The 15,971-nt window shown below is 41.1% G+C and overlaps 1 protein-coding gene across 4 annotated transcripts in view; it reads right to left on the bottom strand.

Annotated features, from left to right (window-relative positions):
* The window catches only part of FAM184A (family with sequence similarity 184 member A), a 499,679-nt gene that overhangs the window by 98,691 nt on the left and 385,017 nt on the right, over nt 1-15,971 (bottom strand). For all 4 annotated transcript variants that reach the window (XM_086926730.1, XM_086926731.1, XM_086926733.1 and 1 more), the window contains exon 9: nt 8,958-9,108. In XM_086926730.1, the coding sequence (XP_086782856.1) occupies nt 8,958-9,108 (151 nt within the window). The remainder of the gene's footprint in view (nt 1-8,957; nt 9,109-15,971) is intronic.

The raw sequence follows: 15,971 nt of genomic DNA, 5'->3' as shown, positions 1-15,971 counted from the left end.
ACCCCATTTTAGTGAATCAGGCAAAACTCCTTGTCTAAGGGATGCATTTATAGGTGGTTCTGATAGGAGGAGGGGTGTTTGGATCAGGAGGATCTTGTAATTAACCCCTTCGATGCTCATGACGAGCTCAGCTCGTCATGAGGCACGGTTGAGCTGTGCTCATGACGAGCTGAGCTCGTCATGGACCATGGTAAATCAGGGAATGCAGCACAGGAGGGGAAAACCATAAGCAGCGACGGTATTAAAGTAATCCAGGAAGGTGTCAGGATTATTTGGCACTGACTCCTTTGAGGATTTTGACATGGGGAAAATATAGGCATGGACAGACACATTGAAACAGAGTCCTGGAACGGTTTGGAGATTGTGAAAGCTCAGAATGCAGGCAATTAGACTTCGCATGGAGGGCTTTATTTGTAGTCTTTGTTCAGAGTCTTGAGTTTAGTTAGGAGGATGGGGAACTTAAAAGTCCTCCTTTCTTTTTCAATCTTGAGAATAATGCACCTCTTCGAATTGGGGTCATGGGCAAACCATGGTTGAGAAGGTCTTTGGAATTGCCATTTTAATTTTCCTTCTTTCTTTTTTTTAGAATTCTTTTTATTTGCTTTTGTAACATTATCTTTGATAATACATAACTATCTCTCTCAACTTGGATCAATACATTGAAGCAAGCATAGAGCTTCTACAATCTAGCCCAATGCTCTCTCAAACCAGGTACCTTTAGTCAAGATGATCCCACCATGCATCCCATGTCTTGTGGTATATTCGTGAGTAGCCACAACCTGTATAGACTGATTTCTCAGCTGCTAAACATATAGCCATGCCCCAGGTCCATTCTTCAATCCTTGGGGGGACAGATACGATCCATTGTTGTGCAATATCACGTTTTGCCACAATAAGTACAGTGGCCACTAGGCAGTGGGTGCTCATGGAGTAATTTTTTTCTTCGATTCCCAAAATGCTATGTTTAGGGTTTGGTGTTAGTTTATAGCCCACACGAACACCAAGAGGGTTGTATATTGTGGCCTAATCATTAATAATGAGGGGCAATCCCATATCATATAAACAAAAACCAGTGCACACAGCCTGACATCTCGGACGACAGTTATCTTTTTGCTCCCCATGTGACATAGCTTATTTGGGTCGTAGTACACATGATGACAATTTTTTAATTGAATCAGTCTAAGCTTAGCTGATATGGTCAAGCACCTGACTGCCATTTTGCCCTCATGCCACTTCTCATCTATCAATGGACCAACGTCTTGTTGCCAGTAATCCAAAAAGTGTGTAGAGGGATCTGGTGTGTTTACCACAAGTGACCAATAAATACAGAGATCCCCTTACCCTCCAAGGGTTCCATTGTCACCAGTGCTCAAGTGAGTTAAACTCAGGGACTTGTTTTAGGAGGCAATTATATTTTGTCAAGGCATGAAAGAGTTCTAAGTAGGAGACTAAATGAGTTTTATGTAGCCTAAATTCTTTGGAAAGTCAAATAGCTTGATATGATTGCCGAACCAGATGACACCTATTTTTGAGATGCCACTCAAGTATCATGCTTTAAAACCCTCAATTTTTGACATATGCGGGAAGCCAGAAGCCCCACCATAAAGCAGTTTCATTGGTGATGGCCTTATGCTATCTAATGCATTTAAGGGCATTGGGCCAGCAAATCAGGGGAGCCTGTGTTGGCTCCAGTATCCCATTGGGAACCAATAAGTCATATAGTATTTCTTCTAAACACCAAGTCTGCAGGTAGCCTTCCTCTATTCGGGAGGTTGGATCATCCTGGTCTCCAAATAACCAATAATTGATTTCTAACAGTTGTGACGCCCAGTAATTCAGGAAAATATATGGGATTTCCAACCCACCATCAAAGTAAGCATTTGGTGGGAGAGGCTTGGGGCTGTGCGCCAGATCAAATAAATATTATGAGTAGTGCATTCATTTTGGTAAAGAGTGGTGGGGGGGCAGGGTATAGTGTAACAGATGTTTTGGAGGATATGCAATAATCACAACAAGGCCACCCTCTTAACTAGGGCCCCTCGATCCATAATCGATAGAGGGAGTTTATACCAGGCCTGCCATTTCCCTACACATGTTTATCAATAAAGGAACAATGTTGAGATTCCAGGATTGTGTCTGTTCTGTGGCAAAGAAGATTCCAAAATATTGAAAGGGCCCATATGTCAGTGTAAGGGACCAATTCGTAGGGATGGGAGGGCGAGGGCCAGCTATGGGGAAGTAGTGGGACTAGATACAATTCATTTGTAGGCCAGAGATCTCTTTGTAAATGGGTAGTATGTCCAGCAGCCAGGAATAGATAGCTCAGACCTCTGCACATAGACTAAAAGGCCATTGAAGTAAGCACTTCTTAGTCCTCGTAGGCAAGGTCCCATTGGATACCACCAGTTAGGCGACTTGACAGATCCACTCTGCCAGGCGTCCGAACCCAAGCGCACAGAGGAGAGGGGTGAGAGGACATGCCTGTCTGGTGCCTCTTTCAATTGAGAATGGAGAGGACAGTGTGCCACGGACTCAGGCCTGCGTCTAGGGTGGCAGTGGAGGCCTCGGATTAGTTGAAGGAGGAGGGTCTGATGTTAATCCTGTGTAGGATATGGTACATGAATGGCTATTACTGAGCCTATTAATGCTAGGGCTGTTTTCTCCTACATCCCCTTGGCTCTGGCCAAAATGTAATGTTATGTTAATATATTTTATAGAGCACCCGATTACCAAAGAGGCATCTTGGTGCTATTGTCATTTGAACCTAAAAGCATGGCATCTTTTTATTCTGGGTACACATACCTGCGTGGCATTGCTAGACATCAGAGTATGCGAAGGGACACACCATTTAAAGACATCCTGGAGAAAGTGAAGACCAACTTGATGCAGTGCCTCACAGGCCCATCATAGAGCTTTAAATTTCATCCTTGCCCTTTGGTCAGCCAATGAAGATCTTTAATGGCTTTTAAGGCTGAGCAGAACTTGGGAAGGTTCTTCAACACTCTTTTCTGCCGCATTTTGAAGGGTTTGCAGTTTGTTGAGAAGGCGTGACTGGGAGCCCACATAGAGAACATTACAATAATCTATTTTAGATATGACAAGAGCTAGGATAACTGTTTTCCTGAGCTCCATGGGAAGGAAAGGCAGGATTTTCTTTAACATTTTTAACAAGAGTAAACAGGATGATGTCACCTGCTTAGAGTAGTCAATGAAGGTGAGATTTGAGTCAAAAATGATCCCCACATTTCTAGCTTTCTGAACCGGAAGTGGAAGGGACCAAAAGCTGGGATGCCACCAAGAGCAGTTCCAAAATGAGGGATCCTTGTTGAGTAGCACTCCCTCTGTCTTTTCTGAGTTTAATTAAAAAAATAATAATTCTGCATCCAGTTTGCAATCCTCGTCATACACATTCTGAAATATTTGGCCATTTTATAGGGTTCAGTAGACAAAAGTCCAAAAAACACTGAGAACCCACAGGATCAAACTAATTCAATTAAAGGGGTGATAGGCATTAAATTAGGTCAGAATTAGTGAAGATCCCTGAGGGACCCAACATGGAAACATAAATGGATTGGAGGTAAAAACGTCCAAGGCCATGATTGCTTTCTGCTGGACAGAAAAGGATTTATTAATTTGCGTGCAGAACCTTTATTTTGGGGGGGGGGGGGGGGGGGGGGGAGTTTTATATAGCGCAAACTAGACCCAAAGGTATCAGAGCGCTTTACATGAGCACCAGTTCCTTACAGAGGGACACATTATTTTTGTTAGGCACGGGGAGATGAAATGATTTGCCCAGAATGTCAGGATGCTGAGTGACCCTGCCGAGACTCATACCTGATTCCCCAGCTTGAGGTCAACCACCCTAGCCATTCCCCAAATGACTAACTTTTAATGCCTATCCTTTCTAAGCAGTTTACCAGAGAGAGGTGGTCAACCGTATCGAATGCGGCCGAAGGTTCCAAAAGATTAGCTGCAGTCGACGAATGCAGCCTAGTCCCGCATTTTGACATGAAGCCATTCTGTTCAACTCTTACAAGGGCATGGATTACTTGCAGTAGCTGTATGGCTAAGATTTGTGCCTCTGTGGTGATCAGGGTAATCGTCTGATATGAAGCAAAGTTGGTAGAGTTATTTAACAGGTTATGAACGACAACAATGGTGGCCCCCTCATATTGTGTGTCAATTGTTCTTTCTCTGTTGTCTTCTCGAAGAGAGTAAGGAGTTGTGGGTCCAACAAAGAGGAGTACCGTTTGAAGAACTTGGCAGGGAACGCATTTGGGCCCAGCATCTTACCAGAGTTCAAACAGACAATGGCTTTCTGTATTTCATCAAGATACACAGGAGCCTGTAATTCTCCCTTCTGAACATCGTTCAGAGAGAGCACTGGGAGATCCTTGGCTTTGGGGACAGTTCTTTCTTGATGCTGTCTGCTTAAAGTGATGACAAGTATTTTGCCAAAGCCTCAGAGATTAAAGCATTCTTGGAGACCAGCTCACCATCACATTGGATGGTATTTTTATGGTAGACAAGTACAGTGGATCACTCAGCATGCACTTTAGGATTTGATATACTTTTTACATACATGTTGACCACATTAATTTCATTATAACAGAAGACAGTAACCTTGTGATAGACCCATGGCGGCACTGTCATTGAACTTATCTTTCAAAAATGTTTTTTAAGTTTAAATCTGCAATGGTTTGTTACTTCACACTTTATGATCTGAAAGGCACTTTACATATGTCGACATTCTTGTGCAATCTTAACTTAAATCTGTCCATTCTATCACATCAATCATTGGATGGCGCTATTGCTATCGAATTTGCTTTAAATATATTTATAATGTTGCAATGGTTTTAATTAACAGATGAATATCAATAAACTTGAAACTTGAGCTCACCATCACTATGACGTATATGTGGAATCACTCTGAATTCAAGTTCCTGGGTTGCAAGCCAGAATAAAAGATGTCCCGCTGTGTCACCTTATTCATAGATGCGGTGTTGGATCGTCAGCCAGTTGTGTTTGGCTGTTTTCAATCTAAGTTGTCTCAAATCCTCAACCGCTGCAGTTAACCGTCTCAGTGCACCATCTTTACTGCCATTAATAGACAGTCTTTTCTGCAATTTCTGTTTCGAGTGCAATCCTTTTTTGTGCTGATAATATAAGATTTAATGTGGACACAAGCTACCACATCAAAGGCCTCCCTTGAGGTGGCAGCGGAGTCTACTGAGGCAACATTGATCTCAAAATACGTGAAAACTGCATCCCGGAGGCTTTCAACAAAGCGCTCATTTTTTAGCAACCAGGCACTGTAAATCCAATGCAATTTGCGAGTTGCAAGTTGGTGGGTCGTATATTTGGCCCCAGGTCCTCAGAACACTTGCACAGTGGGAGATGCGTATTTTGCCTCCACATAAACACATTTTGATCATTCAGTGGGCGTACGTGAACCTTACGTTCAAAGGTCAACTATAGTCACAATGCACGTCAACTGATCCCGCCTTATTGGATGATGTTTACTCTCTATATAAATAGATTCTTCTCATCAATTTCTTTACTTCTGTTGATACTTTAGCAATAAAAAGTATGATCTTATCCAATGCCCACAATTACTCAACTGTAAACAAATTAACCGTATGACACCTGGTTACACCGCTCGTGACAAAATGTATATTGTTCAGTCCGTTTTAACTTGATAACCGTTGCTGACCATAGATGAAACCCTGTGTCCTTATCAGCTCCATTGGCGATACGCTGGACGGTACTCAGTATCTACGAACACATAATGATGGACACTGAATTTGAAGGCGGCAAACTAGCAAATGACGACTACTGATTCGTAAAGACTCCCTAGTTTGTCATATCGACAATGTCTCGGATCTTTATTCCACCAAGAGAATGAACAATGGTTATTTTGTGCCATTGATGTAGTATCCCTTTACACCTCAATACAACACACATTTGTAAAAAAATGTCAACTGCCTTTTCTAGAAGTCCAGTTCTGTGGTTCTCTGAGGATATGCCTCAAGAGAAATCGGTCTGTAAACGCCTTGAGCATAGATGATGTCTTACCAAATCCCCCAAGGAAAAAGCAGAATATTGCTCCAGGCTTAGAGTCTACCATAATATGATTAGGGCAGTGAGGAAAGCATACATGGCGTTTACAATTGTTAATGCTGAAAACTCATTGAAAGAGCTATATAAAGCACTGAATAGCTTTATGAATCCCAGGGCAAGCACTTCTACTACTGTGGCCTCACAAGAGCTGTGCAATGAGTCACCTGACTCATCTGATAATGAGTTTGATCTTACTCTTTTACATCCCTCAGTTATGGGTAGCCTGTGTGACTTCGAACTGTGCTCGTAGGACCAGGTGTTGGATCTACTTTGCCACACCAAGTCCGGTTTTCTACAGGACATCTGCCTGCCTAAGCCAACGGCTAGTCTAGCAGTATACCTGGCTCCCATGGTCACAGATTAATTCAACCTCTCGCTGACTACTGCTAAAGTACCCAGGGACTGGAAGGGTGCATCAGTGTCCCCACAGCTGAAAAAATCAACTGCTGATACAACGGTTCTTTACCACTATAAACCAATTTCGCTATTACCTTTACTTGTGAAAATCTTAGAACGGTTTATCAATAAACAACTTTCAGTCTTTCTTAAAGCTAACCGCATCTTGGATATCTCACAATTGGGTATTAGAGAGCTTCACAGTACTGTGACAGATCTATTGCCTTTGTCAGATAATATCAGGCTCTCCCTTGATGTTGGAACTCTGGTCATGTTAGTATTGTTGGATTTATCAGCAGAATTTGACATGGTCTCTCACTCTGTTCTTACTCGCTGGTTTCAAGAGGCAGGGCTATATGGCAGTGCACTACATTGGCTCATGGACTTACTTGGCCACCAAACATAACAAGTCTGCTTGGATTCTTTCAAGTCTTGACTGATGTATATGGGCTAAGGGAGTCCCCCAGAGATTGTGCCTCAGCCCTACTTTGTTTAACATAGATGTGGCGCCATTAGCCCAAATAGTTAGAGCCTGCGGTGTGGAGATCATGTCATATGCCGATGACACACAACTAGTGTTCTCCTTTGGTCCTGATCCTGACAAGGTGAAGAGAAAATTAATAAACTGCATGATGGAAGTCGCTGTCTGGATGAGTGACAACTGCCTCCAATTAAACAGCGACAAGACAGATATCATGCTTTTCGACAAAAGCATGAGATATGGTCAACCAATTGGTGGCCCGTACAACTTGGCTCGGCTCCTACACCTAAGCAAGTAGTAAAAAATCTGAGGAAACATACCCTATGCACACACTTCATAGGTACAAAATGGGCATGGGGCTGGATCAATCTCTCTCCATGAAAGATCATGTCAGCTCCACCTGCAGCATATGTTTTGCTACCTTGAAGCTTTTTTAAAAAGTACTGCAGTGGCTTCCAGACACCGCCGGGATGACTCCTGTCCAGGATCTTATAACCAGTGGCCTGGACTACACCCTGCTGATCTCAGTAAATGATACTCTCCTGTCAAAAGTGATGGTAGTCCAGAATACTGCGGCACAAGTAATCTGCAACCTTCCTTGTCACTCGCCACCTTCTCTGATCCTTAGAAAGCTTCATTGGTTGCCTACTAGTAAGCATGTTTGACACACAAAGCTCTTTTAAGTTGCGGCCAGCTTAACTGTCATCTCGGCTAAATTCTGACCCTCCTTTAGGATGTCTGAGATCATTGGACAAGGTGCTTTTGGTGATTCCTCGCATCCACACCTCAAGATGCGGGGCAGCTCTTTCTCCTACACTGCCTCCTATCACTGGAACAAACTTCCTCTTAGCCTTCAGTCTTGCCCAGACTTCACTTCCTTCAAGAAGGGGCTTAAGACTTGGCTGTTTTAGATTTTCTCTTTTTCTCTTCTTGTGCAGTGCAGCACCCAGATGCTCCTTCGGGAGAGAATCGCTCACAATATCCAATAATCAAATAAATAAATACATTTGTAGAGCGCACAACTGCCTCCGAGGAGGTGTCCAGGCCCTAGCATAAAGGATTACCCAAAGACAGAAGAGAAGAGGCTATTGGATACGCGGTACAGGAATCAAAAAGTAGGGATCATTCAACTAAAGTGAAACAAGAATGTTCTCTTCACCTGCCATAGTAATGTCTCAAAACCAATTCTCAATGCCAAACATTCCGGCTAAGCAATTGCGTCCCATTATTAGGAGGGAAAAGAAAGGGCCCAAATTTTTGCTAGGGGGAGGAAACTTGATTTATTTTCTCTGAGGGGCACTTCTACTAAAATTAATCAGCTTTTTTAAACTGATGATTCATGCTCCTTTTGAACTGCTTAGACATCTGAACATTGCACATCTGGAGATCCAATCTCCAAAATGACCATGAGAAACCAGAGAAAGGTCAGGCTCAGATCAAAACGGTACACCTCAACACAGAACAGAACTCAAACTGCTGGGTTTCTGTAATGTACTTCTAAGCATGTTTGTCCCACTTTATAATGCTACTTTCTCTACCAAAGTTGATATGAAGACTGGAGATAAGTGCTAAGTTTGAGATGGTACCAAAGAAGAGCCATTCATACCAACTGTGCAATCTCTACCATACTCATGATTCTGAATACTCAATTTAGTGAAGTTACTAGGGGTTGGATAAGCTTTTTCAAATTCAGTGTTCTTGGACTATTTATAAGGTTTCAAGTTCTAAAAGAAAAGTGTTGAATGGTTGAAATCATTGCCCATAATCTGTGCCGGTAGTAAATATTGAAAGCTGCATCTAGTCGTCACTCAGTGAATAATCCTTAGGGCACTCAAACGATCACAAAGTGTTGCCATGAAAGGTTTAGGAAACTATTTCTCACAAATAGTGATCTTGGCATAAAAAAAGCTGAAGTGTCACTTGTTTGGTTTTGAAAATTAATATTAAGGTTTACTTTTACCTGGTCTAGAAGATCTTCCACCTTCTTTTGCCATCCATCTCGTGCTGCAATCATCTCCCGTTCCTTTACATGCATGATTTGATTAAGTGCATTTTTTTTATCCTCCTCGTGTTGAAGCTTCAACTCCTCACGAAGCCTGTTACACTCTTGTCTAAATGAAATTATTATTATGAAAGACATTATTAGATGACATTCCCATATAAACAGTGGGTTTAAGCCTATTCATCATACTTCATACGTGTGTACACAGTTGAGAATATATTGGCATACACACGTGCAGATAAAAAATGCTTCATTTTAAGGGTTACAAAGAGTACTTGTTAAATACATGTTTCTACACGCCACACCTGCAATAATGATTGAACACATAATTTGAAAATCTGTCTGCTGGCAGTAACATGTATAAGTAATACATTTATTGACGAGAAACAAAAATAATAAAAACAAAATAGACGTCCTTTCGGCAAAACGTGAATATAACTACAAATTAACAACATTATAACAGTAGTTTGTCTGCTTTGGTCAAGGACATATTATCTAAAATACAAGTACAAATCAATGAGGCAAACAGGATTACTAAAACGCGTGTCTGCACTGGCGATATACCCTTTGGAACACCGTTTCAAAAGAATGTAAGATCTCTATAAAATGTTATGTACCTATGTGTAAGGGGAGAAAATAGTATATTATACACATTTCAAGATACAAAAATTGATGGATTTATGAGAAATTATTGTACATTTTAGTGTGCAATTAAACTCAATGTTTGTAGAGTATGTAGGAAGGATTGAATTGCTTGAGCATGGATGGTGTGTGTGATATGTGAGTGGTGAAAAATATATGGACCAGATATATCAAAGGGTTTAACCCAGTCTGTATCTATGGGAAAATGCCTTTGTACATATGGGCTTATATGTTGACGGTTGGGAGGATGATGATTGTCTTATCATGAGTTGCTTCTCTAATGACGTATATTTAAAAAAGAAATGACAAACTTAAAAGGATAATGAACCTAAAATAGTAATAAAATACATTAGAGAAAGTTTATAATGCTTTAAAAGTCTTTTGGGACCCATATATATGGTTGACTCTATTGCACAGCATAACTTGGAGGCAATGTTTTTTTACTTATTGTTTTGGCAATCAGGAAACATGCAGGTTTTGCTTTTTAGGCACTCATGCTACGACAATTAGTACTTCCAATTTTTCTAGACTGACAATGGTTTATCCCAATAACATGCATTTTATCTATGAAGGCACAAAAATATATGTTTAAAAAATAGATATTTAAAGAAGAGGTACGGTGAAGAAAGAAAGAGGGCCCGACATTTTAAATTACATCATTTTAAGTTGAGGCACAGCTGCCAGGAATCAGTTTTTAAGTAAGAGTGAAATCCACCTTAAAAGTTAAATTAACTGTGCCTTAAGTTACATTACATGATTCCCTGTCCGAAGGAAAAGTGCCTTATTCCTGTTGCCCTTGCAACTAATGGTGTATTAGAAATGAAGTAGGTCTGTGACTATCTACAATGAACATATGGCTAAATGTTATAAAATACGGGTTGCAAAAAGTGGTCGCAAACTTTGTCTCTTCCTTTTTGCGCCAAGTAACCTTTTTTGTGAACTGACCTACGTACTAATAGATCAGTTTGCAAAATACTGAATTGTGGTGGGTCACAGACCGACCGGCTTTATGCAGGTTACTATTTGCGACCCACTATGATTGGCTACAAGCACATGGATGGTGACCTGAAATGGTCAGCAGACTATTACTCCTATGTTTGAGTTTTAAAAATCCTTATTTGAAGCAGCCCCATTTCTTCAGAAGAAAAGGGGTTGCTCTTAAAAAAATGTTTTCATTTTTGAAAAATATCAGTGGTCCACTGAACCAGTGCATGACCCCCTGGAGCTGTCACTCCAATTCACAAAGGGGAAGGGCTTCAAAAAGGACGCCTTCACTTTTACGAATGAGTTGCCTGCCCAATTTAGGAATGGGTGACTTATTAAATGTGTGTGACCGAAATTTCAATAGCAAACCATATAATATATAGGGCTCCGAATCACAATTCGGAAGAGACACTCACAGCACACACTTGCCATTCATAAACCCATTTTATGAGTCAGTAAAGTTTTATCAACTCCCAAAATGGGTCTAGTGCATTCAAAATAACTTTTTAACGGTTGCAAATACAATTTTGCACATTGGAGTGTTTGCACAGCTAAAAGGTTTATCACAGCTGGTGCATTGTGATAAGCAATCAAGGCAAAAACAAAGGATTTTTGGTATGCCCATTTTAGACGAGAACCTTGCCCTTTTCAACAGTAGGCACCGCAAAAGACTCCCCCCCCACCCTAAAATACATATAGATATAACTCTACAGGCAGTATCAGTGTGACTTCTATAAGAAGCAGGAATGAAGAAAATAAAGTTTGTTTGGCTTTCCATTACCACAGGGCATGTATTTCAAACGTGATTGTAGTGGCTGCCCACTTTGAGTCTGATGTGTTAGTGGTGTTAGACACATATCAACCAGCGACAAGAAGGTACAAGTTTCCTAGAGGGTTGAGAAGTGTAGAACTGGCCAAAGAGTTTAATTAACACAGTGCCTCTTGGTTTGGCATTACTTTGAGTGATTCCTTTGGGATGACACATGCACACCAAACCCATTTACAGTGTAGTCGGTGGCAAAATCTTTACAGTTGGCTATCACAACCAGAACCCTACTTAATTTGCAGACAAGCTCACCATTACTGGTGGATCTTGGCATACCAGCAGCCAAGACACCACCAGGCTGCAGACTACAGACTAAGAAGTGTAAAAAAAATAAGACAGAAGGCCTTTTTTTGTCTGTGCACCCAAGATCAACAACAACATCCCTGTATCCATCAGGACTGCCCTTCGCTGCTCCAAGTGTAAGACGCATGTCTTTGACCATGCACAGCGCTCCACTGCCCTTAGGCTAGGTTCATGCTATAGAAATATCATATACATGCATACATATTCAAACTCAGAGCTCTGTGAATCCAGGCTCGGTACCAATCCCAAAAATTATGGCCAACTCTGGAAGTACTATATACAAACGACATCCGTAATGGATATTACTTTAATTGTTTTTCAATTCACACAATAGTTTGGTAAAAATAAGATCAGTTTATACCTATTGCACATTTTTATAATTTGATAAAAGGAAACTATTTTTAAAAAGCTGAAGTTTTAAATTAAAAACTCAAATCTTTTATTTGACTAGAAAAATCATCTAAATTTACATAAAATCAAAAGAACAGAAGACAATCAAATAACAAATTATGTAGCCTTTGGAAGCTTGTACCTTCATGTCACTAGTCTGATATGTGTCCATGACCACTTACATCAGACTTCGAGTGGGGGTGAGGGGGATCCACCACAAGCTCCTTCGAAATAAATGACCTGTGGTAATGGAGAGATAATACATTATGCAGTAGCACAGCTACACATATATGGCTGGGAATGCCTTCTGAAATCTTTTTGCACTTGGAACTCAATTAACATGTTTTAAGGGTTAGCTGTTAAGCCAGTATGTGCTAAAGTGCTTTGTTACTGTTTTCTGTATGTCGTATATGCATTCTGTATGTCTTCAAACTAATTTCTGTTGTTTGAGTATGTTTCGACCAGGAAACAACATTGACACACATTTGGCCTGCAACTGGCATTAGTGCCACTAATGAATTTTACTGGATGATTGAAAGGATGGGAGTCCCCAGACCTAGATCTTTTCATCAAGAACATAGACTTGCAAATGTCTGGAACCAAAGTAGGCTCCTGCCAAATGTTTGTAATCTTGTAAACCCCTTCAAATGTCAAAAAAGGAAGTTTGCTCCTTGGTCATTTGACCAATTATGGAGAATAGCAGTTACTTCTTCAGAGCTAAGAGGTTTTAACCCCACAAAATTGGAGATCTCTTCTCCCGCCAATATAAGTTCATGAGAAGCAGTCTATAGAAAAACTCACTCAAAACCTTCTCCACTCAAGGATCATAGCATGTTGAAACTCTTGTATGGTCTCAGCTTCAATATTTACACTTCCACAATCTCTCCTTTTAATAATTGTAACAGACACACATATCACATACATAAAAAAAGCTTTTATGATTGTGAAGAACCTGGGGCTCTCTGATCAATTGACCTAAAAGCTGTGCTGTAGGAGAAAAACATGATGGGAGTAGTGCAGCAAATTAATTCTTCATCTGATATTTTCCTGAGAAGACTGAAAGTGTAATGTATGTGTCACTGTCACAAGAGTAATGGCCATAACAGGTAGACACCACTGACTTTAGCTCACTCCTCTTTAAAATCCTTTCTTAAATTATTTAATAATGACTACAGGAGCTCTATTCATCTGAATTTATACGGAATAAAGCAGTTCTATGTTACTGCAGTCTTTCAGCTCCATTGGGGTAACCTTGTTACTTTGGCATAAGCCATAATTACATTTCTTTACCTCAAGGTCATACTAAGAAAGTATTCACAATTTCTATTGTCATTACACACTTTTACACCCCATACACAGCTGTGATCATGAGTTCATCATAAACCTAACCTTTGCATAGCTATTAAATGCTTAAGCCTTGTGGGCGTTTACTCATTTTAGAGAACAAACTCTGTAAAACTTAAATATGGAAAAGTGGGATGAGGGCAGCACTTGGGGTCTCGATTTTTTTTTTGTGACTGGATATTGGTACTGATATTCTAAAATGAAGAAACAAAAGAAATAAGTAGAATACAAAGTAGGTGGAATCACCTTGGGTAAAACATTCCATCCCAGCCACATTTAGCACAAATTGACAAACTAAGCTCTTGAATATATTTTCTAAGACCATATACGATTTTAGCTCACAACAAGGGTTTTACACAGATTACTTTCTTGGAAAACGTTAACAGAAATCATTTAAGAACAGATATCTAGATATAGATTCACTAGATGTGAATCACAGGAACGCAAATGTTAGCCCATAGGAAGGGGGAGGGAGGGAGTTAAGTGGCACTAGTTGTGCCGGACATGGATGGGAAAGGGGAGGGGAGGGAAGAGGAGACCAGTGGTGGCTCCTTCTCTAAGGCGGAGGAGCGTCACCCCACTGCTCTGCAGCAGTGAAATGGAGGAATATTGAAATGATAACAACTCGAGGTTATTATAATTTTATTTTGTCCTGCTGCTGCAGCTTTGCAGGGACGGTGGGGCTTCTCTGAAGACAGGAGCTTGGGGTGGATTGGTGAGCACACTTATAAAAAGTGCGCATGAATTTTTGGCCGCCCCGCTCAGGCTGGCCAAACATTCATGCACACTTTGCATGTTCTCTAAACAGGCTGCATTCCATCTTGGGTGAGAACATGCTCAGGCTCCCATTACCTGGCTGAGTGCAGAACCATGGCGTTGTGGATGGGCTTCCTGTTCCAGCTGTACAGAGGGACGAGGAAGAGAGACTGATGCGAGACGCGGCGGCAAGGTAAGTATTGTATTCCTATTATTTTCTTTTTCGACCACAACCTGGAACCCACTCTTCTCACCCACCACAATTGCCCAAATCAGGATGCTAATGGCACTTGAACATCTGCACCTCCCTTAAATCCTCACCACTTGGAAACTACTATGTTAATTTCATTAACCAGAAACCCAACCACCCCAAACACAGTATGCAGTTATAAAATCCTCCAAATGACCCTTACATCTGTCACCCCAAGAAGAGCCTATGATAAAGTGAGCCTCTTCTCCGTAATCAATGAATGTTTGTCACTCAAGCTTCCATTTTAGTGTATCTTGTGTAAGAGGTTGCAACACCAATGAGGATTCACCTCCCATCAGTTAGGTGAACTAAATTAATTTTGTTGGTGGCTGTTTCATTCTGGGTAGGTAGAGGCATCCTCGCTTGTAGAATAAAAAAAAGAGAACAAAGCAATAACTCTAAAACACTACTACTCATGTCTATATATACATTCGCCAGATAATATCTCCTACCATTCTGCACACATGCCGTTCACTTATTAAACTGAGCATTTTGCAAAACAATTGCACCTTCTTTTCCATGTTTACTTATATATCTTAGTCTCTGTGTCCATTGAAGAAATGAATGCAGACCATATAATCCCTCCCCACAAACCTTAAGGACAGTACTTCATTTGTTAAATAACAAGTGCCTGTACCAAACATTTTTTCTGAGAAGGCAACCGCTCACTTCCAGCAGTAATGCTTCATCACATCTGCATGGAGTATATCCCAAACCTTTGGTGCTCTAAATCATCAAACATGGTGTGTGGCGCACAACTTATGCAATACTTAACATTGCCATTCACCACACGTAAAAATACCTATTCACTTCTACTAATCACTACATGGTATGTTGCCACCAACACACTCATACTACTTAACTCCTGGAAAAGGCAGTAGCCTTTCACACTACGAGGGTAGCGCTTTCGGCGTCCTTCCGGGTACAAAAAGAAGATAATCCATGGGACAAGTCTATGTCATGGTGCACACGCATGATCTGTGTTCGCTCATGACAACAAAAATCAGAACCAGGGATCAAGACATCTTTGCAGCTGGGGCCCTCCCAGCAGCGGTGCACGTCAGTCACCGTGCGAGAAACTTTTCCGTCCAAACAGACATTGTCAAAGAACTTGTAATCTGTTTTAGATCATTTAGAGATGGAGACTGAGTGGGTCAAAGCGAATCACTTTTCCTCCGTGATGCCAGTGTGCAGCAGACCGAACACTGGAAACGGTCAAACATACCATCATGGAGAGAATCTGATTTGTAGTCAGTGATGCAAGTCAGTCATCAGTAGTCAGGTGCTACTTGAGCAGTACTGGTAGGCATTCACTGGCACTCTGATGATGCAACCAATTGCAGACAATTTGCAGGTGTTGGAGGTTGGCCAGCTGCCATGTTGCATCAGTACTAATCAGCATCGTGGGCACGAGGCAACGGCACATGCCACATATGCTAGTGGTGGTTTAACCCTACTTGGTACAGGCACTAAGAGT

This window comes from Lissotriton vulgaris, chromosome 6, assembly GCF_964263255.1.
Source record: "Lissotriton vulgaris chromosome 6, aLisVul1.2, whole genome shotgun sequence".
Lineage (NCBI taxonomy): Eukaryota > Metazoa > Chordata > Amphibia > Caudata > Salamandridae > Lissotriton > Lissotriton vulgaris.
This window is presented reverse-complemented; position numbering and strand designations above follow the sequence as displayed.